Source organism: Sus scrofa, chromosome 8 (genome assembly GCF_000003025.6).
Source record: "Sus scrofa isolate TJ Tabasco breed Duroc chromosome 8, Sscrofa11.1, whole genome shotgun sequence".
Classification (NCBI taxonomy): domain Eukaryota; kingdom Metazoa; phylum Chordata; class Mammalia; order Artiodactyla; family Suidae; genus Sus; species Sus scrofa.
Genome location: NC_010450.4, coordinates 121957733 through 121980663, shown reverse-complemented (window position 1 = coordinate 121980663; position 22931 = coordinate 121957733). Strand labels below are relative to the sequence as shown.

The 22931-nt window shown below is 36.4% G+C and overlaps 1 protein-coding gene across 5 annotated transcripts in view; it reads left to right on the top strand.

Annotated features, from left to right (window-relative positions):
- The window catches only part of RAP1GDS1 (Rap1 GTPase-GDP dissociation stimulator 1), a 140690-nt gene that overhangs the window by 26829 nt on the left and 90930 nt on the right, over positions 1-22931 (top strand). For all 5 annotated transcript variants that reach the window (XM_021101742.1, XM_021101741.1, XM_021101740.1 and 2 more), the window contains exon 2: positions 5238-5345. In XM_021101742.1, the coding sequence (XP_020957401.1) occupies positions 5238-5345 (108 nt within the window). The remainder of the gene's footprint in view (positions 1-5237; positions 5346-22931) is intronic.

Genomic DNA, 22931 nt, shown 5'->3' with positions numbered 1-22931 from the left:
TAGTCACTTAATAAGATTAAACAGGTATACCTGAGGTATGATGCCCTATACCTTCTTTTTAGTTAATAGAAGGTGTACATATAGATACAGTTTTCCTTTAGGAAAAAAAAAAATCAATTTCTCAAAACTATTTAGGCCTTCTTAAGAAAATGAATATTAACCTTGGTTGTTAATGATGATAACCTGGGATTTTTAATAAAGTGTGGGTTTAGAATTACTAGTTGAGTCACAAGTTGTACTGGGCATCACTAGAGCATATTAGTATTATTTAATGCTAATTTTTAAGTCTACTTTTTCCTCGGTTGACATGCAAAGTAAATTATCACTCATTTTATAATAGGGGATTCTATTATATTTTTAGAATTGTCATGAGCTGGCAGTGTACAAACATCTCTTAAAATGGAATGTGTGCCTTAATTTGAAGTAAGAAAATGCCCGAAAATTTAATACTAGAGCAGCAATCCTGGGGGTCCTTGGTATCCTATTAGTGTCTATGAGGTCAAAACAATTTGCTTAGTATCATCAAGACACTTTTTGTCCTTTTCACTGTGTTGACCTTTGCGCTGACAGTGGTACATAAGCAGTTGTGGGTTAAAAATGCTGGTGCTTCAGTATGTGTGCATCAGGCTAGTAGTAGCACCAAACTATACTAGTAATTGTTGTGTTCTTTACCATTATATACTTGAGGCAGAAAAAAAAATGCCAGTTTCACTTAAGAATGTCCATGATGAAGCAGGGAAAAAAAAGTTTTTAAAACACTCAACCTTTTTGTACACGTTTTAAAAATATACTATGTGATGAAATGAGAAGTACACATAAAACACTTTCATTGCATTGTAAAATCTGACGGTCGTTTTGAAGAAAAGCCCTTGTGCATGCAGTCTTTTGAGTTGTGAGCTGACTGAGGTACTTATTTTTACAGATAACATTTTTTTTTTTTTAACTTGAAAGAACAGAGAGACAAACTGGCTATTCATATTTGGTAGGTATTTTCTCACAAATGAAGGAGGTTAATTTGTCATTCAAGGAAGACAGTTGACAGTATTCCACTGCTGGTGATAACATTAGAGTTTCTTTGGAGAAAATTAGAATTTTAGAAAAGTTGTATCACCTTGAGCTCGACAATTTCCCAGTACTTAGCCTTTAAATAAGATTAGTGATGATATTAACAATGTGATGTTTTGAAATTGTACAGTGAAACTACTTCAGTGTTTGGAAGCATGAATACCTCTGTGACCTATTTTTTTAAGTGACTAGTTCATTGAGGATAAATATGTTGCATGCATAAAAGATTCAAAGTAAAAGACCAATGGATTTTCATGTAACAGTTGACAGTGCTCATTGGTATTGTTTCAGATTGCAGGTGGCAACTAACCTTTAAGAAACTACCACTTGGCAAGTTTGGGGTAGGATCAAAGAATATCTGAGATTATCTGCAAAGGCTGTTAGGATAATCTCCTGTTTTCTGACTATGTGTATGTGTAAGACTGCATTTTTTTCATCTGCTCCACCAAAACAACAAATTATAAAAAGTTGAGTATAGAAGCAGATATGAGAAGCCAGTTTTCTTCTATTTAGGCACACATTACAGAGATTTGTAAAAATGTAGAACAATGCCACTCTTTTCAGTAACTTTAAGATTTGAAAAATAGTTATTTTTCATTAAAATATGTTAACAGGTAATAGTTTTATAATTGTTAGTTTTAAGTGAATTACTAAAATCAATCTTTAGAAGTCTTAGTTTTAATTTTTAGTATGTTAAATCTCAATAGAAATAATTGATGTAAAAAGGAGCTCTTTTACATATGATACTGTACATGAAAAATCCTTAAGACACTACCGGAAAACTACTGGGCCTGATCAATGAATTCGGTAAAGTTGCAGAATGCAAAATTAATATACAGAAGTTTATTGCATTCCTATACACCAACTCCTAGAGGAAAACATAGGCACAACATTCTTTGACATAAATTGTAGCAGTATAATTTTGGATCTGTCTCCTAAAGCAAAGGAAATAAATAAAAGCAAAAATTTTTTAAAGGGGACCTAATTAAACTTGAAAGCTCTTGCACAGCAAAAGAAAGCATCAACAAAATGAAAAGACAACTTGCTGAATAGGAGAAAATATTTGCTAATGCTATGAGTGATAAGGGGTTAATATCCAAACTATGTAAACAACTCATACAACTCACCATCAGAAAAACCCAATTAAAAAAATAGGCAGAAGACTTGAGTAGATATTTTCCCAAAGACATATAGATGGCCAAGAGACACATGAAAAGATACTTAGCGTCATTAGTCATCAGGGAAATATAAACCAAAACCATAATGTGATACCACCTCACACCTATCAGAATGGCTGTTACCAAAAAGAACGCAAATAACAAATATTGGTGAGGATGCAGAAAAAAGGGAATGTAAATTGGTGTAGCACTTTGGAAAGCAGTGTGGAAGTTTCTCAAAAAACTAAAAATAAAACTACCCTTTGATCCAGCAGTTCCACTCCTGGGTATAATGGATCTAAAAAAACTGAAAAACACTAATTTGGAAAGGTATATGCACACCAATGTTCATAGCATTTTTTTACAATAGCCAAGATACAGAAGTAACCTAAGTATAAGTATCTATCAATAGATGACTACATCAAGAAGATGTAGCGTGAGAGATTTTATGTGTGTGTATATATATATACACACTACTCAGCCATAAAGAAGAATGAAAGTTTGCCATTTGCAACAACATGGTTGGACCTAGGGAATATTATGCTAAATGAAGTAAGTCAGATAGAGAAAGCCAAATACTATATTATATCACTTATACATGGAATCTAAAAAATACAACGAACTGGTGGGTATGACAAAAAAGAAACAGATTCACAGATACAGAGGACAAACTACTGGTTGCCCTAGGGGAGAGGGAATGGGAGAGGGGTAAATATAGGGATAGAGGAATAAAATATACAAACTATATCATGTATAAAGTAAGCTACAGGGATATATTGAACAACATGGGGAATATAGCCAATATTTTATAATAACTATAAATGGAGTGTCACCTTTAAAAATTGTGAATCATACAGATGGCCAACAAGCACATGAAAAAATGCTTAATATCTCTGACTGTTAGAGAAATGCAAATTGAAACTACTGTGAGATACCACCTCATACCAGTCAGAATGGCCATGATTAACAAGTCAACAAATAACAAATGCTGGAGAGGATGTGGAGAAAAGGGTACCCTCCTGCACTATGGGTGGGAATGTAAATTGATACAACTACTATGGAAAATAGTATCAAGGTACCTCAGAAAACCAACTATAGAACTACCGTGTGAGCCAGCAGTCCCACTCTGGGCATATATATCTGGACAAAACTTTCCCTGAAAAAGACACATGCACCTGTATGTTCATTGTAGCACTATTCACAATAGCCAAGACATGGAAACAACCTAAATGTCCATTGACAGATGAATGGAATAAGAAGATGTGGTACATATACACAATGGAATACTACTTGGCCATAAAAAAGAACAAAATAATGCCATTTGCAGCAACATGGATGGAACTAGAGACTCTCATACTAAGCAATGTAAGTCAGAAAGAGAAGGACAAATACTGTATCATAACACTTAAATCTGGCATCTAATATTTGGCACAAATGAAGCTTTCCACAGAAAAGAAACTCATGGACTTGGAGAACAGACTTGTGGTTGTCAAGGAGGAAGGAGAGGGAGTGGGTATGGACTGCGAGTCTGGGGTTAATAGATGGAAACTATTGCATTTGTAGTGGATAAGCAATGATATCCTGCTGTATAACACTGGGAACTATATCTAGTCACTTTTGAAGAAGGATAATGTGAGAAAAAGAATGTACATATGTATGTGTGACTGGGTCACTTTGCTGTACAGTAGAAAATTAACAGAACACTGTAAATCAACGATAATGGAAAAAATTAAAATCATTAAAAAAAAAATAGGAGTTCCTATCATGGCGCAGCAGAAATGCGAATCCAACCAGGAACCATGAGGTTGCGGGTTCGATCCCTGGCTTCACTCAGTGGGTTCAGGATCCGGCGTTACCATGAGCTGTGGTGTAGGTCGAATATGCGGCTGGGATCTGGCATTGCTCTTCCTCAGGTGTAGGCCGGCAGCTACAGGTCCGATTCGACCCCTCGCCTGGGAACCTCCATATGCCTTGGGTGCGGCCCTAAAAAAAAAAAGTAAAAATAAGCAAATTAAAAAAATTGTGAATCACTATTATACACCTGTAACTTATATAATATTATGCATCAACTATATTTAAATAAAAAAAATTTTTAAGGAGCTCTTCAGGATCCTAAATAATTTTTAATAGTGTAAAAAGATTTTAGCAGCTTCTGGTGTAGAGGAATCCACATAAAATTTAGGAGGAGAGCTTTGCCTTATAATACAGAATTTATATGTTTTGGCTTAAAGCAATACTTTGAAGTGTTTTTTAAATGTCAATGTTAAAACAAATCACAATTTGTATTATTTTAAGTCATATTATTTTGAAACCTTTCTCAACCTTTGTTTTCATTTTATGTATTTAAAATACAACAGAGGAAGCCAAAAATGAAATAAAAGTATTATTTGCAAAGTTGCTTTTTTTGTAGACTTTCAGCTTTTTTCATGTAACCATGACTAGTTTCTAAACAAGCTAAATAAGGTGTAAAAATGCTGAAGGAGTTCTGTGGTAGTCTGTGGAATATTCCCAGTATCTTACAGATACAGAATTTAAATTTTTTTTTTTAGCACAGAAAGGTTTATTGCAGGACCAAGGGAAGAAGACAGGTGGCTTGTGCTCAAAAACCTGAACTCTCCAGTGTTTTTTTGGGGGGGAAAGTGTCTAAAGGCAAAATTTGGGGTGAGGGCAGCAGGATGTGTGACTTTCTTCTGATGGATTGGTGATAAAGTAGCAGAGTAGTGCTCCAGGAATCTTATGCTCAGTCTGAAGTTACCATCTTCCCCCTGGCTGGGAGCCTTCGTTCCTACAGAAGAACTCAAGGATATTCCAGAATGAATATTTTATATGAGTTAAATGGATAAAATTTCATTTTAAAAATGTGTCATCATATAGTCCATTGCTATTTTGGAATGTATGTGAAAATTAATCCAGTACATGGGGAGCCTTTTGTCTGTCAGTGGTACTATTTATCATGTAACATGTCATGGTCATAAGGTTAGTGAGGTTTCTGATGTCTCTTTTTTCTCTGAGCAGATAATCTCAGTGATACCTTGAAGAAGCTGAAGATAACAGCTGTTGACAGAACTGATGACAGTTTAGAAGGATGCTTGGATTGTCTCCTTCAAGCCTTGGCTCAAAATAGTAAGTTGTATTAAGTTTACTCAAATGGCAAACAAAGAAACCAACCCATCAGTCATTCAGAAATTGGTATTTGGTTTAGCAGATAACTTGCATTCACATCATTTGCATGCTTTTGAGTCCTATCTCTGAATACATAATGGAGGTTGTTTTACACATTCCATTCTCCAACCCCACCCTTCCACCCCCAGGGCACTGAAAGCCAAGTTGATAGGCAGAAAAAAGGAGGAATTGATTGGCGGTGATGACATTAATACCAGTCCCAGAGAGAGGCCATTCTTGACAGATAAACACCAAAGTTGTTCTTTTTCTTAACACCTACATTTATGCTTTTAACAAAGACTCTATATATGGGGAAGAGAAACAGAGAGAGAGCTTAAAACACTTAAAATTTTTTTCTGAGATCCTTTTAGTCATTTTACGTTAAAACAATTATGTATGGTTAGATTTAACTGGAAAGAGCCAGCAGTAGTCATCCAAAAATTCTTAAAATTGGGGTGGGACTTGATCCTTGGTGGTGTGATAAATAATACTGGAGATGAAAATTATACAACTCTTCATTGACTAATACATTGTATGTGGCATTTGATCCATTATATTTTTATTTACTAATTTCTGTATTATCGCAAGAACAGACAGATAGAGAATAATTTTCATTTGTTTCCTTAATTATGCTTGGTTGTGCTATGGTTTGTGCTGTACTTGTTTTTAATTATGCATTGTCTTATCCTGGGACTAATGATGTAGCTGACAAATAATTCAAGGGAAAGTATATACTATATTGTTAAAGTTGTTTCAAGCACTCTTGAGATATGTGCATTTTTCCTTTTTCTTTTTTAGTAAGCTGTGGTTAGAAAATCTAAAACAATCAATTGCAATACTCTTCTTCGAAAAGCACATTTTAAAGCTAACTTTAAAAATTCCGTTTCAGTAATTCTCTTTGCTTTTGCGATTATAACTCTGCCAAACTGTTTAATCTTAGATAACAGAGAAGGGGTTTAAAACAAGCTGGAAAAGAACATCTGGATAAGGGTCACAGTGGTAAAGAAAAAGAACAATAAAAGAGAATGTCTAAGGCTGTACTATCCGTTACAGTAGATATATATGACTATTTAAATTTAATAATTAAATTAAAAATTAAGTTTCTTAGTCTAACTTTTCAATAGCCATGTTTGACTCATGACTCCCTTGTTAGGGATCACAGATATAAACTGTTTCCATCGAATCCGACTAGGAACCATGAGGTGTGGGTTCGATCGCTGGCCTGGCTCAGGGGGTTAAGGATCCGGCATTGCTGTGAGCTGTGGTGTACATCAGAGATGTGGCTCGGGTCTGGTGTTGCTGTGGCTCTGGTGTAGGCCAGCAGCTGTGGCTCCCATCGACCCCTAGCCTGGGAACCTCCATATGCCATGAGTGTGGCCCTAAAAAAATAAAATAAAATAAACTGTTTCCATGATCACAAAGTTCTTTTGGATAACACTGGTCTTAAGACTTAGAAAGAACCACATAATGACCTGATTTTTACACATGTCTATATAGACAGATTTACATAATCATGTGATTAGTCTATATAAATTAAGTATCTCAAGTTTTTTTTTTTGAAGAGCTGTTTTTTTTGTTTTTTGTTTTTTCCTTATCTTTTTGCCTTTTCTAGGGCCGCTCCCGTGGCATGTGGAGGTTCCCAGGATAGGGGTCTAATCAGAGCTGTAGCCACCAGCCTACACCAGAGCCACAGCAATTCGGGATCCGATCCGAGTCTGCAATCTACACCACAGCTCACGGCAACGCCGGATTCTTAACCCACTGAGCTAGCCAGGGATCGAACCCACAACTTCATGGTTCCTAGTCAGATTCGTTAACCACTGAGCCATGGCGGGAACTCTGAAGAGCTGTTTTGTTATAAATTCTTTTGTTTGTAATGGAACAGATTTTCCTGTATGTTAGAAAAAAACTAGTACTTCCTAAATGGATCATTTGTTTAGGACCTGAAGGACATTGAAACAGTGTCCTTGGTTATACTTGAAGGCCTGCTCAGTCCTCTTCTGGAAAGATAGGTAGACAGAGAGATGAAGTTGATGAAGAGAAATGAAGAAAAGAAAGCAAAGTTTTATTATGGTTTTTTAAAGAACAGATTTCAAGAAATACTGACAAACAGTTGTTGGATTAAATCTCAGAGCCCTTGCAGAGTTGTCCATTGCACCCATTTATTTAAAGTGGTCTGGAAATTGTGTATCATAAAACGTTAAGGCCAAGTAGTTACAAGGTGTTAATGGAAACAGTAAACTCTACCAGTTTAACTATTGACTCCCCAGGAGGAGAACAAAAGGAATGTCTTCTCAACAATCTGTAATAGAACACATAATTTTCCTCACATCTGAAACTGTTGAGACAAAAAAATTTGACTTAGGAAGAGATAGTTTTATGAAGATGTTTAGTCTTTGACTTACAAAATGATATCTATCATTGATTGAGTATAGAGATGTGTACTTAGCACTAGGCCTCGGACTATATCTCTTTTCTAACCTAATCTTTCCTGTAGATCTATGAGAAGATATTATATACATCATCATTTAACAGATAAGGAAACAGTCCCTTGTAAACTCACCCTGCTCTGGCAGAATCCAGAGTTTGAGTTTGAACTCTTAGTTTATAAAATAAAAAACTACCTTCTGAGTAAAAGACAGCTTTTTTCTGAGTTTATAGAATGTGAAAGTGTTTTTCGGAAGCTAGAGTCTAATATTGTGCCTTGGATTTTTGTTTTCTCTTTAAATAGTTTCAAGTTATTATTATAGAGGAAGAAAGTTTATAAATCTTTCCCTTCCTTGAGCTGTATATTTATTTTATAGGCATTTATTGGTGTGTTTTATACAATTAACATCTAGCTTTTAAGCAAAAATATTTTAAAAATACCAGTGAGATGTGTATTTTATACAGTTTCTTACTTCCCTAAATAAAGTGTTTGATCTTTTGCTACTTCTATTCTCTTAAAGGTAAAATGATAAAACGTATAACTTAGAATCTATACTGACTTTTTTTACGCAGAGTCCTTCTAGTTTCATAGTTCTTCCTTTAGTGTCAGATGTTTTAACTAAGAAGGTCAGTGTTTGCACGAAAATTGCACCTGATCAAGAAAGAATGATTTCTCCTTTTCTTCTGTACAAGATGGTAATGTGTGTAATGGAAATCTAATCTTAAGGTTTTATTTACAATTTAGTAACCTGTTATTGGAAAAGACATTTCTGAAAGGAAAGATGTTATGCTTTCGCATTTTTACACTATGGGGATTTAGTATATTCTGTATGTTATCAACGATCATAATCTGAAATAAGAGTTTTTACTCTGATATATGACTTTAAAGGGTTTTCTTGGAGTTCCCATCGTGGTGCAGTGGTTAATGAATCCAACTAGGACCCATGAAGTTGCGGGTTCGGTCCCTGCCCTTGCTCAGTGGGTTAACGATCCGGCGTTGCCATGAGCTGTGGTGTAGGTTGCAGACGCGGCTCGGATCCTGCGTTGCTGTGGCTCTGGCATAGCCCGGTGGCTGCAGCTCCGATTGGACCCCTATCCTGGGAACCTCCATATGCCACGGGAGTGGCCCAAGAAATAGCAAAAAGACAAAAAAAAAAAAAAAAGATAAAGGGTTTTCTTAAATATAAGGGGGTAACATTAAATCTAGTATATATAAGCATTTTAAAAGATGAATTGAAAATGTGAATACTTAAAACTTCTTGTTCAAGCAGGCATTTTGTGTAAATCTCCGATGTGAATCAATATGGAACCATTCGTTCATCCATATACTTTAGACTTCACAGCCTTAAAATGTTTTCTGTAAATATATGAAGGCTACCAGCCAAGAAATCAGCCCCTGTTTATTCTGGTCTCTTTTGATTCAGAGAAGAGAGGATTCTCAGTAAATGCTTGTTGACTTGTGGTATTGGTTACTCTATTTCATGCTTTTTTGAAAATCTAAAACAGGCTGCATTTTTGTCCCTAAACATTAAGACAGAAATTGTCCTTAGAGAGTATGATATACGAGCCACTTTGTAAGAGAAACTACTAGCTTAAAGGCCCCCAAATAAGCAAAATTAACAGTCCATTCATAATAAAAATTCTATTCCATTTTAAGAGCATGGGGACCATGTTTTTGGTGCTGGGGGAACCACAAAACACTGCCAGCATGATCACCAACACAGCTTTAAGTTTTTGTCCTAACAGATTAGGCTGTTTTCCTCTGTCTCATTGTCTCATATACCTTTGCATTTTATCTTTAGTTAATTGCCTGTTGACAGTTCCTGTTTTAAACAAGTGTCACAGAATTGTTTATTATCTATAGAAAACCCAATTATAGAATACTAGTTTACTTGTCTTCAAAGAGAGAATTTAGTATCTAATCCCATATTCCTAACTTCATAATAGTAATCTACCTGTTGAATTCTTAAGTTGTTTCTTAGTACTTCTTTATTTTATTCATTATGTTGATTTTTGGCCCCTTTCTAGGCTATAATCCTAAACATATCAAATTATGTACAGAAACTACTAAGGTAAATTAAAAATCTTCTCTAATAATAAGAATTTCTGTTGTCATTTGCTTTTAGTCTATTTTATCCCTTTAATATCTCTGACTATTGTCACGTATCAGAATTTTTTCCTAAGTAAGGGACTTTGAAATTTATTATCAACTCTTTTTCAATAGCCCTGTTAAATCTGTAGTTACTGAACATGAAAGATTGCTGCTGTTTTAGTAGAAATGAAAATGTATTTTACTTAATTCTTTCATAGTAACATCTGGATTTCACTTTTTTATCCTAAATTATCAAATGCAAAGTAGTAATAGGTTCCTTTGAAAACTGAATTCATTATGTGGCTCACCTCTTTTACATATTTTTGTATAATGTAGCTCTTTTAGTTATTGTGTCCATCATTCTTGAGGGCTTATGACTGGTGCTAATCGTAAATTACGAAAGGTACAATTGTCACTAAATAAAGGTAATATTTGAAGAATAGGTGAGACTAAACTAGAGTATGTGGTCAACCAAAAAGATACTGACAATTCTTGATGAACTGAGACTCTTGGATTGCCATTGAGTAGTGGTGACCACCTAAATCTGAATTTTTCTGCATAATCTCTAAAAAGCCATACGAATCAATGAAAAGGTCAGATCAACCCAAATATCCATAACCTTTGCCTTCAGCATAACTAGAAGACAGACTAAGAACTTCAGATTATTAGGGAGAGAAATACATGTCTAAATAGAGTCTCCTCAGCTTCAGAGCCCATTTTAGAGAGAGTTCATGAAGACTGCAGAGACTACATGGGAAAATGAGAGGGATTAAAGCAGAAACTTAACGATAATAGTATACAATTAAATTTGCCTTTAGAAAGAAAAGATCTTACTTAGGAAAATACTCAGATCTGGCCTTAGATTCACTTAGAGCATTGGCTATTGGGAAATCAAAAGGAGGAGATTTAAAAAGTACGCAGGACCCTAGGAATCAGATCAAGAGAGTGCGCTTGTGGGGATGAAATTGTTCTCCTTTGTAGACTTGCTATTGAAAGGAAGGAAAGACACAAGATGGGGAAATTAAATGTTCTGTAGAAATAAGAAAATCATACTGTTAGAAGACATACCAATAACACCCTTTGGTTTAAGTTCAGAAGAGGGAGCTTTGGGGCTGAGAAACCTAGGTATTCATCCTAAATCTTTGTTCTCTTCCACTCATCTGTCTAGTATTGTGTTGTAACCATGCTACTTTAATTATGGTAGCTTTTTTGAGGAAGTTCCTCTTTATAAATCTTGTCTTTCAAAATTTTTTACTTTTATGAGTTTGTTACATCTGAGAAGTTTTGTAAATAATTTGTCACATTCTTGGAAAATGCTGTTGAAATTGAGATAAGCTACAAATTAATTTGGAAAGAATTGAAATGTATCAATATTTTGTTAATCTAAGAACACAGATTATATCTTTTCTTAATTCATCTTTTTTTTGTTGCTGTTCGTTTTAGGGTCGTACTCACAGCATGTGGAAGTTCCCAGGCCAGGGGCTGAATCAGAGCTGCAGCTGCTAGCCTGCATCACAGCCACAGCCATGCCAGATCTGAGCCTTATCTGCGACCTACACTGCAGTGCACGGCAATGTTGGATCTTTAACCCAAGTGGGGCCAGGGATCGAACCCGAGACCTCATGAATGCTAGTCGGGTTTGTTACCACTGAGCCACAAGAGGAACTCCCTCAAGTCTTTTATTTATGTCTCAGTAAGATTATGTGATTTGGGTTCACATGCTTTACATATATACCGTATTTAAAATGCTATTCCTGTGTATTTTACTTTTTTTTGGTTGTTTTTGCAAACAGATTTTTTTTTTTTCCATTATTGCTTCTAACTACATTTTGTGGGAGATAATTTGAAACTTATGTGGATTTTCAAAAAACAAGACAAACAAACAAAATGGGAGTTCCTGTCGTGGCGCAGTGGTTAACGAATCTGACTAGGAGCCATGAGGTTGCGGGTTCGGTCCCTGGCCTTGCTCAGTGGGTTAACGATCCGGCGTTGCCGAGAGCTGTGGTGTAGGTCGCACACAAGGCTCAAATCCTGCGTTGCTGTTGCCTAGGCTGGCGGCTACAGCTCCGATTAGACCTGTAGCCTGGGAACCTCCTTATGCCATGGGTGTGGCCCACAAAAAGACAAAAAAAAACCTGAAACTTATGTGGATTTTTATATCTTAAGTTGTATTCAACTACTTTGGGAACTCACTTATTAGTTAAAGTAATTTTTTAGCTAGTTCTCTTGGGTTTTGCAGTGAGAACGTATACAAAGTGTTATATTTGTTTTCTCTCCCCTGTGACTATAGTTGACTTACTGTGTTGGCTTGAACTTCTAGTAAATAACACTGTATGAGTAGCACCTTAGTTTCTGATATTAATGGCAGTCCTTCTAATCTTACAGTTCAGTAGAAGACTTATTGACAATGTTAAAGTCCTTTTTTCATGTTAAGATAGTAATCTTAATTACAGAATAAGTCTCTTTAAAAACTAAGAGCAAGTACTTTAAACAAGAAATCCATAGCTAATCAATTAATTTAAAAAAATAGTAATTTTTAATTTTAAAGTTTATTTATTTATTTATTTATTTATTAATCTATTTATGTATTTTTGTATTTTCTAGGGCCACACCCTTGGCATATGGAGGTTCCCAGGCTAGGGGTCTAATCCGAGCTATAGCCACCGGCCTGCACCAGAGCCACAGCAACTCGAGATCCAAGCTGCATCTGCAACCTACACCACAGCTCACGGCAACGCCAGATCCTTAACCCACTGAGCGAGGTCAGGGATGGAACCCGCAATGTCATGGTTCCTAGTCAGATTCGTTAACCACTGAGCCATGACGGGAACTCCTAAAGCTCGTTTTAATAAAATTATTTGTTGAGAGCCTTAATACTAGAGGGAATTTTTCTTAAGAATGGAAAGTACAGCATTTTACAATCTCAGAGGCAAGGTCTTTCGTAGGATTGTGAGGTTCAGTATAATTTATACCTTCCTTTGTATATTTAGGGACAAATATTTACCTAGTGAGAATTAGTGACTAAAGAATTATTAAATTATTAAATTACGTATTTTAGAATGAATGATTATTAAATGGTCTGATAAACATTATAGGAAATTTCTCAATTTATTAATTCATAGCCCCCAAAGGTTCAAAACTATAGTCAGTAAAGCATTAATTTTACTATGAGAAAGTTGCTTACAATTACAAGATCATATCTTAACAGGCTTTGAAGTATATCTGTAGCTGTAAATAGAGATGTTCACTTTTTTTGTTTATGTTTCTCAGCCCTGAAAATGTGAACTTGTTTTTCATATTTTAACATGGTTTTAAATAGATGTAAATTTTACGTAATTATGTAGTTTTACATACTGTGTAGTTTTACATAGATTCCTCTCAGACGTTTGTAAGATCATGTGACTTTTGGTATTTCAAAATTTAATGAAATATGGTTATGGTAAACTAAAAAGTTTTTAATACTTGGCTTTAAGAACATTTTAAAAGTTTCTAACATTTGGCTTAGAAGGAAAAGTAGATAATTGAAGTAAATTCTTCTCCTTTTGGAGGTTTGATAACTATATGAATCTCAACCCACATAAATCTGTATATAGTTTATTATGTTAAAACTGGGAAAGGAGTTCCCGTCATGGCACAGACGAAACAAATCCAGCTAGAAACCATGAGGTTGCAGGTTTGATCCCTGGCCTCGCTCAGTGGGTTAAGGATCTGGCATTGCCGCGAGCTGTGGTGTAGGCTGGTGGCTATAGCTCGGATTAGACCCCTAGCCTGGGAATCTCCATATGCCACGGGTGTGGCCCTAAAAATACAAAAAAAAAAAAAAAAAAACCTAGAAGAGATGCCATACCATGGGACTATGTTCTATGTTTTATACCAAGTAAATAAATAAAAGCAAAGTTATTGTGGTTTTCATCATTACTCATTTATTATTTACTGCAGTTTTCATTTTTTGAGTTATGTATATATGTGAATATTAATAACAACTGCAAAAATTGTTGAAATAGGAAATAGTCATAATGTTAAAGATAAAATAGAGAGTTAAAGTTAACTCTTTGCTTGAAATATGTAAAGTAAGGATAAAATAGCCAGAAAGTGGAAAGGTCCCAAATTAAGAAACACTTTTCAGAAGCACATTAAAAAAAGAGTTGAAAAAAATGTATGCTAGGTCAGAAATGCATCTCTTTAACTGAATATAAGATACTACATTATTTTCTCTTTGCTGTGCAATAAGATCTTGATGAAGAATACTAAGGCCGAAAGTATCACATGCTGCACTCTTTTTTTTTTTTTTTTTTTGTCTTTTTGCTATTTCTTGGGCCGCTCCCGCGGCATATGGAGGTTCCCATGCTAGGGGTTGAATCGGAGCTGTAGCTGCCGGCCTACACCACAGCCACAGCAACGCGGGATCCGAGCCACGTCTGCAACCTACACTACAGCTCATGGCAACGCCGGATCGTTAACCCACTGAGCAAGGGCGGGACCGAACCCTCAACCTCATGGTTCCTAGTCGGATTCGTTAACCCTGCGCCACGACGGGAACTCCAACATGCTGCACTCTTAACCCTGTGTGGTTCATGGTCATTTTACTCTCTTAAGCAAACCGCAACATGAATTGTAGCAGTATTTTTTTGGATCTGTCTTCTAGAACAAATGAGATAAAAGCAAAAATAAATAAATAGGACCTAATTAAACTTAAAAGCTTTTACACAGCAGAGGAAGCCATCAACAAAATGAATAGGAGAAAATACTTGCATGTGATATAACCAGTAAGGGGTCAATATCCAAAATATATAAACAACCCTTTCAGTTCAATATCCATAAACAAAGAACCCAATTTAAAAATGGGCAGAAGACCTGAATTGACTCTTTTCCAAAGAAGATATGCAGGTAGCCAACAGACACATGAAAAAAAAAAATGCTTAATATCACCAATCATCAGGAAATGCAGATCAAAACCACAATGAGATATTTTAACTCACACCTGTCATAATGGCTATCATCAAAAAGTCTACAAATAACAGATTCTGGTTCGTATTTGAAGAAAGGGATTCCTGGTACACTATTGGTAGAATGGTAAATACATGCAGCTACTATGAAAAACAGTATGGAGGTTCCTCAAAAAACTAAAAATAGAACTACCAGATTATCCAACAATTCCACTACTGGGTATATATCTGAAGAAGACAATAGTTCAGAAAGATACATGCTCCCCTGTGTTCATACAGCATTATTTGCAGTAGCCAAGACATGGAAGCAGTCTAAGTGCCCTTCCCCAGATGAATGGGTAAATAAGATACAACACACACACGCACATGAATATTACCCAGCTATAAAAGGGAATGAAATTCTACCATGTGCAGCAATGTGGATGGACCTAGAGAGTATTATGCTTAGTAAAATAAGTCAGACACAAGAAAAATACTCTGTTATCATTTATATGTGGGATCCAAAAAGTAAAAACAAACAATATAACAAAAGAGAAGACTCACTGATAGAGAACAAACTGCTGGTTACCAGTGCGGAGAGAGAAGAGGGCAGGTTAAGACAGGAGCATGGAATTAAGAGACACAAACTACTTTGTATATAACATAAGCAACACAGATATATTGTACAGTACAGGGAAATATAGCCATTGTTTTGTAATAACTTTAAATTAAGTGGAGTATAATCTATATAAAAATACTGAATCACTGTGCTGTACACCTGAACTAATATAATATTGTAAATCACCTATACTTCACAGATAAAAAATAAATAATAATAAGCCCAACTCCTTTCTTCAAAAAAAGTCACTAATAACTGAGAAAATGTGACTATTTCATATTTTAGTAAGATAGAGTTTGGGTATAATTTCCTAGGTTTTTTCATCTAATGGGCTGTGTAATGTACAGAATCTTTATTTTCTCATTTATTTTACTGGAAGTTAGTAGTAGCCAGTGTTCAGTGCCTTCTGTTGTCAGATATATTCATTTGGAAATGTGGACTGTTTTACCACCAGTTAAAAAACAAACAATGCATCATGTAATTTCTTGAGATTTAAGAAACTTAACACATTTAGGTAGAGCCAAAGTGGTTTCTTTTTTCTGACTCTAGTTGTACAGGGCTCTTGGAGCAGTAGCAGAGAATACTGTGTGAAATTTCATGACCTGTACATGGATTATTCTGCTGGCAGACTTCCCTCTTGCTCCAGGGCATATAGGGGAAAGAGGTTAGGGTGATCAGTCTTTTGTACTGTTCAAACCTTCAACTGATAGGTCCACTCACATTATGGAGGACAATCTTCTTTGCTCAAAGTGCGCAGGTTTAAATTTTTTATTTATTTTTATTTTTGTTTTTTTGTCTTTTGTCTTTTTGAGGGCCACACCCATGGCATATGGAGGTTCCCAGGCTAGGGGTCTAATTGGAGCTATAGCCACCAGCTACACCACAGCCACAGCAACTCAGGATCCGAGCCGCATCTGTGACCTACACCACAGCTCATGGCAACACTGGATCCTTAACCCACTGAATGAGGCCAGGGATCGAACCTGCAACCCTATGGTTCCCAGTCAGATTTGTTTCTGCTGTGCCACGACAGGAACTCCTAAATATTAATTTTATCTAAAAAGTTCACTATAAAAGCATCCAGAATAATGTTTGACCAAGTACCTGAATACCATGGCTCAATCAATTTGACTTGTAAAAGTAACCATCATAAGTGGACTATATATTCTGTTGACGTGTCAAAATGAGTCGTGTGGCATAATAGTTATGTGTTGGGATAACTGCTCTAGTAAGGAATGATGCCATTAATATCAGAACTTTCCTGGAGTTCCCGTCGTGGTGCAGTGGTTAACGAATCCAACTAGGAACCATGAGGTTGCGGGTTCGGTCCCTGCCCTTGCTCAGTGGGTTAACGATCTGGCGTTGCCGTGAGCTGTGGTGTAGGTTGCAGCCGCGGCTCGGATCCTGCGTCGCTGTGGCTCTGGCGTAGGCCGGTGGCTACAGCTCCGATTCGACCCCTAGCCTGGGAACCTCCATATGCCGCGGGAGCGGCCCAAGAAATAGCAAAAAGACAAAAAAAAAAAAAAAAAAAATCAGAACTTTCCACACATAAATCTATGATTGATTTTACTGAGGTTGGTTTTGTGACACTTTTTTTTTTTTTTGGCCACCCCTTTTCATATGGAGTTCCAAGGCCAGGGATCATTCCAAGCCACAGTTGCGACCTTAGCTGCAGCTGTGGCAGTGCCAGATCCTTAACCCACTGGCCAGCCCAGGGATCTAACCTGCATGCCAGCCTTCCCAAGACACCACCAATCCTGTTGCACCACAGTGGGAACTCTCATTTTGTGACTTTTTAATATCACTTGTGCCAGTCCCCAAAATGAGCCATTAAGAGGCCGTGTAGTGGGTTTTTAAAAAAGATGTCTGATTTTAAATTCTAGGTTTTAGCACACAGTGTTCTCTGAAGTGAGTTCATTTAGATTCTGGTAATTTTCTCTTCCCATGCTTAAGTGTAACACATCTTTTCTCCTCCTTGTACTAAAGGAGCAAACAGAATGTTTTCATCTGGCTCATAATAACTTAGTGGTGCATTGATCATCTCTTCTTTCTGATGTGTGCATGTGGGAGGGGTAAGATAAAGGTAAGGTAATTTTCAAAAATGATTTCTGAAGATTTAAAGAACATTTTTGCATATGTTTACTTTCGAAAAAGTGTAATCTAAGACTTGTTTAGTTTAATGTAAAGTGAAAAGTTTAGTCTCTGTATGGACTAGTGGTTGGTAATTCTACCACCAAAACTTACATTCTTGATGAGAAAGTTCTAAAAATATGAGACAGACTCCTTATAAGCTCAGTCCTCTTTTTTGTTAAAAATAATTACAACTTCTATAACATCTGTAAATGGAGCTCAGCTGTTCCATCTTTAGTATCCTATGACAGTTTATACATCCCTCTAGTTGAACTGATTTCAGTGTTTGTTAATAATTTGCATATACCTTTTTTATTCAGTTATAAGCTCCTTAAGGACAGGGCAGTTCTATTCAACTGGCATTAATTGGGTGCCACCTTGCATTAGTTGGTACCTTGCCTTGGAGAGATTGGATAGACAAGTAATAGATAATTTATTATGCTGTATAATAAATTATACAATACAGTATAATAAATTATGCAGTAGAGCTGATTACAAAGTGTTCAGAGAATTGGATTCAATTCATGGTTGTAAGAGTCTTTCAAAGTGTCACAGAGGGGCTGACATTTCTCCTAGGTTATAATGGATGAGTAGGTGCTTCATAGGTATATTCTCTTATTCTTCTCTTTTTATCTGCCCTTTCTTTAAACCTTAGGTCATACCAACCATCTTCCTCTTCCACCTCTCAATTCTGGTAGCCTTCAGCAGCTGGCAAAAAAATCACGCAGTGATGCAAAATGTTGGTATTACACATTTAGCTTCTCCAGCCTCAGCTGTAGAGCTTTACGTATTCCTTCTTTGTAAACTATATTTTTCTCCTTTTCTGCCCAAAGCATAATCTATCGGCCTTCAGAACCGACTTACGTGTTACCTCGTTTATGGAAATGTCCATGATCTTAATTGAGCTGTGATTGTTTTCCGTTATATATTGTGTATTACCTCCGTGGAGTAGCAGTCACATTGAATTGTGGTAATTTATATTTCCCTCTTTTTCTCTTACTAGACAGCTCCCTGAGGATATGCTTTGTATCCTGTTTAGTTTATTTTCCCAATCTAGTGGGGACTCTGCAAAAAGCTTCCCTGGGTAATCTCTACTCTGAAGTCTTCCATGACCAAATAAGTTCTAACAGCTTGAAAACAATTACAACATTGTGTGTGAATATTGGGGGAGAAAAGTGAATCTGATAAGCAAGATCAGGGAATTCTGATTTGGAAAATACGGTATACTTTACCCAGGTAATATGAGGGCACAAGAATTATGGGAAGAATATTCTAAGCAGTAGAAGCAACATATGCAATGTCACAGTGGTGGAGAAGAAAACCCTAGTTCCATTAGAAACGGACGTTTGATATAGCTAGCAAAAAGAGTGCATTCAGGGAAGGGGCAAGAGAATATCACTGGAAAGGGGGAAGGGGTCACATTGTGAAAGGACTTCTATGCCATGTGTCCATAACAAAATATCCCAGATTGGGTGGTATTTCTCACAGTTCTGGTGGCTGGGAAGTCCAAAACCAAGACACCCACAGATTCCGTTTCTGGTGAGGGCCTGCTTCCTGATTCATAGACACCTGTCTTTTCACTGGAACCTCACATGGTGGAAGCAGGGCATATCTCTGGGGTCTGTCTTTGTAAGGTCACTAATCCCTTTCATGAGGACTCTGCCCTGTGGCCTACAGATGCCAATCTCTTTAGCTTTGCCTAATTCATATGTTTCCCCAAGGTATTTCACAGTAGGATGGAGATGGTGTTTACTGCAAATATTCCTTCATGGTGTTTTGCTATATTCTCACTCTCTTAATAGGAAGTGAGGAAATTCCCATTTACTATAGAGACCATGTTTAATTACTTTGACTTATAGTTGAGCCATTCTAGTTATATACGCTTTTACCACAGTCCTTAATACAGTTCCTCTTGGCATTTACTTTCTCAGTAAATATCTTTCCGTTATTTTTTAACCATACAATTCTTAACTTTTAGCAACTACTTTATGACCTCGTGAGTGATAATTTTAAAGAAAACAGTCAAACTACCCAATTTCCCTGCTTATTCTAGTGATGATTTCCAAACACATAACTTCTCTGACTCCCACAGCTTACATTATCCCTGGGATTGAAATGACTGCAAGACTGTCAGAATCATTTATTGCAATTTTATAAAATGACTCTCACAACTTAATCTTTTAGTAAGACGTTTTTCTGATAGTCGTTGTGTAAGTGGGTTTTTGTTCTGCCCTCTTTGTTTTTCATAACTATATACAGCCTTTGCTTTCCTGTATCTCAGTTTCCTTTTATCTGCTTAAAATCTTTATGGGCGTGGGGAAGGTTCTCATTAGGGAAAGAAAAAGCATTTTATAACTCCCCCCTTCATATACTTCCATTTTCTTTTAGAAACATTAACTTCTCACTTGCCAGTCCCCTTAATCTTCTTACACCTAGCACATTCCTTTTATGTATTTTAAATCTATTTTAAATGTTTCACTTTGTCTATATTTAGTTCCCCTTTTCTCCTTCAATCACGGAGTCTGTCTCAAAATACTGTAGGTACCTCTCTCATACTCAGTTTAGTTCTTACTTGTACAAGATACATTAAATAAAATATGTATCACATAATAAGTTTGTCAAGGTATTGTTCTCACATGCATCTTCTAAATGACAGTTGTGGTAGGAAGAGCACTGAACTAGAAATCAGAAAAGCTGGTTTCTTACTATTCTTCCAATATAATCTTATCATATGGCCTCATTTGTAGTATGAAGAAAAAATATCCTATCATGCTTATGTAACATGGCTGTTTTAAAAAATGTGTTTTATGGTAGTAAGGTATCTTTAAGAGATTGAATGGCTTTCAACCAGGTACCTTTAAATGAGGACACTGTGCCTCTGTGTAGGAATTAGCTTAAGGGGTAGGAGTGGGTGTGGTATTTCAGAGAAGGAACAAGTGCAGTAAGACAGTATGAAATAAAATGATTAATTTGGATTTCTGTAAGTCATTTAGTGTGGCTAGAGTATAGAATGTCAGTGGAGGAGGATCAGGAGATATGGTTGGAAAATATCATGGGTGCTTGAATATTTAATTAAAAGTTATGGACGATCATTTAAAGATTTAAGGTGGGGAGGTGACATAAAATTTGTACATCTAGATGCTTATTCTCCCACCAATGTAGATGACAGATGGGGGGAGGTTGGAGGCAGGGAGACTCATGAAGAGGCTGTTGGATTTAAAATAAAGTTCAGAACTGAGAACTGGAAGTAACATGAATAGATGGAAAGGATAGATGCAAAAGATGCTTGTCAGACAGAATCTATGGAACCTACATTCTAATTAACGTGGATGGTAGAAAGGCATTTACTAAAAAAAGAGCAATTTATAATCATTCCAGAGCTTCTGGCTTAGATGAGTTCCCTGCCATTCACTGCAATAGGGACTAGAATGAAAGGAAAGGAAAGAGGGTACGTTTGATTTGGGGAATGTTAAATTCGAGGTATTTACGCTATATCCAAGAGCACATGCTTTGTTTCAGTTGAATAAAAGGAGAGAGGATTTGGGGCTCAGCTGTGTGGTAGTAAATGAAGCCTTGGAATTGGCTCAGATCTCCAGGCACAGGGCCAGGTCTCTTGATATACCCTATTCTATTAATCTTCCCCTTGAGAAATAAGTATTTCCCCAGAGGCGAGGATACACATGGCCCTGGAGTCATATTCCTGCTCCTTGCAGTCAATCCCTAATTTGAATCTTCCCTTCACAGTCTGTCACAAGGATCCTTGGATATGTGATATGAAAGTAGCAGTTCTTTATTGCTCTCATAATTCAAAGTAAACACTACTGTCAATATAATGCAAAAACATTTTTAATCTAATAGAGTCATAGTAATAGCAGTCATTATTTTTGTTTTTCTAACTTGGAGTTTACTGTAAATTGGTTATCAAATGCTTTTCATTCATTTATCCTCATGAAGCCTATATGCAAACATAGCATCATAAATTCAGCTCATTGTAGTACCATACTGAAAACCCCCTCTTGATGTTTAATTGTAAAGCTAATTGTTTTAAAGTATTTACTTGGCAGCTTTGTTGGGAACCTTAGCTTTTCTCAAGCCATATCTTAAATTATGAGTTCCTTCCCATTCCACCTACTCCTTGCCTTCTGCCGAGTTATTGGCCTTAAGTAATGGGTTGTGCTTTAACTTCTTCTCCCCCTGAGCATCCTTGATTTACTCTTCTTTCACTTTTCTCTGACCCGATTGCCCAGTTTTCTTTTTCTTTCTATCACTGGCAGTCTCATAACTAAGCTGCCTCCTTGCCATCAGGCAGTCAGGTGAGGTGTGGACGTAGGACTGCACAGACAGAATGAGTGCTTGCAGAACTGCAAGGGCTGCTATAATGGATGTGACTCCCACGGTGGCGCCCACAGATATTACTTTAGAGGAACAATGGCCCTTCATATATGGGTCCTTCAGAACTCAAGGACTGCCAGCGGCCTGTAATTTGTAGGTATACTCTAAACATTTTTATGGCCACATTTAAATGTGAAGTGGGGGAGAAAGAAGTTGAATTGATTCCTGCAAACATTTAAAAGGGGTGAAGGTAAAATGTCAGTAGCAGTCTGGCTAAAGGTAAGAAAAGTCTGCTTTTTTTTTTTTTTTAAAGGATTCCTGATCAATGTGTGATTTTTTTTTTTTTTTTTAACGAGCAGTTAATAATTTAGACCTGCAAACACCACTGACCGTTTCTTAATGCTCTCTTAAAATCATTTCAGAGGTGCTCACTGAACACATTAGTTCACAGATAAACATTGTGAGGTACAGTAGAATGCCAGTGTAGGAGGTATATATGAAATGAAGCTGAAGCTTTGTAATTATTTATTGGATAGTGGCATTTTAATGATAATCAGTATTTGGTTCTTCCATGCCAAATAAAAGAAAGTAATTCCCAGCTGTATAAATTCTAAATGTTTGTAGAAATCCACATGCTAGCAAGTAAAGGAATTCCTTTTCAATTTTTCTAAATTATAATTCAGAATTCTGTGAAGAACCAGATATTTTCCCCCTTTCTCTGACAATAGCGTGAGCAAAAATACTGTTCCCAAATCTTAATTCATCTTTTTACAGCTATTCTTCCAATTCCTTGGATTGTAATCCATGGAAACTCATTACAGTGCAAGAGTTTTGTGTTGATTCATTTTCTTTTTTTTCCCCTTGCCCCTGACATTCAGCTCTGATGTCAAGCCATTCTTTTAATTATAGTTAAAATGAGACATGCATGGATGATTTGCCATTAACTGCTCGCCTCCACATATGTAAATGTCTCAGCTTCACATCTGATTCATGCCTTATGCCAGATTCTTGCTGCCGTACCA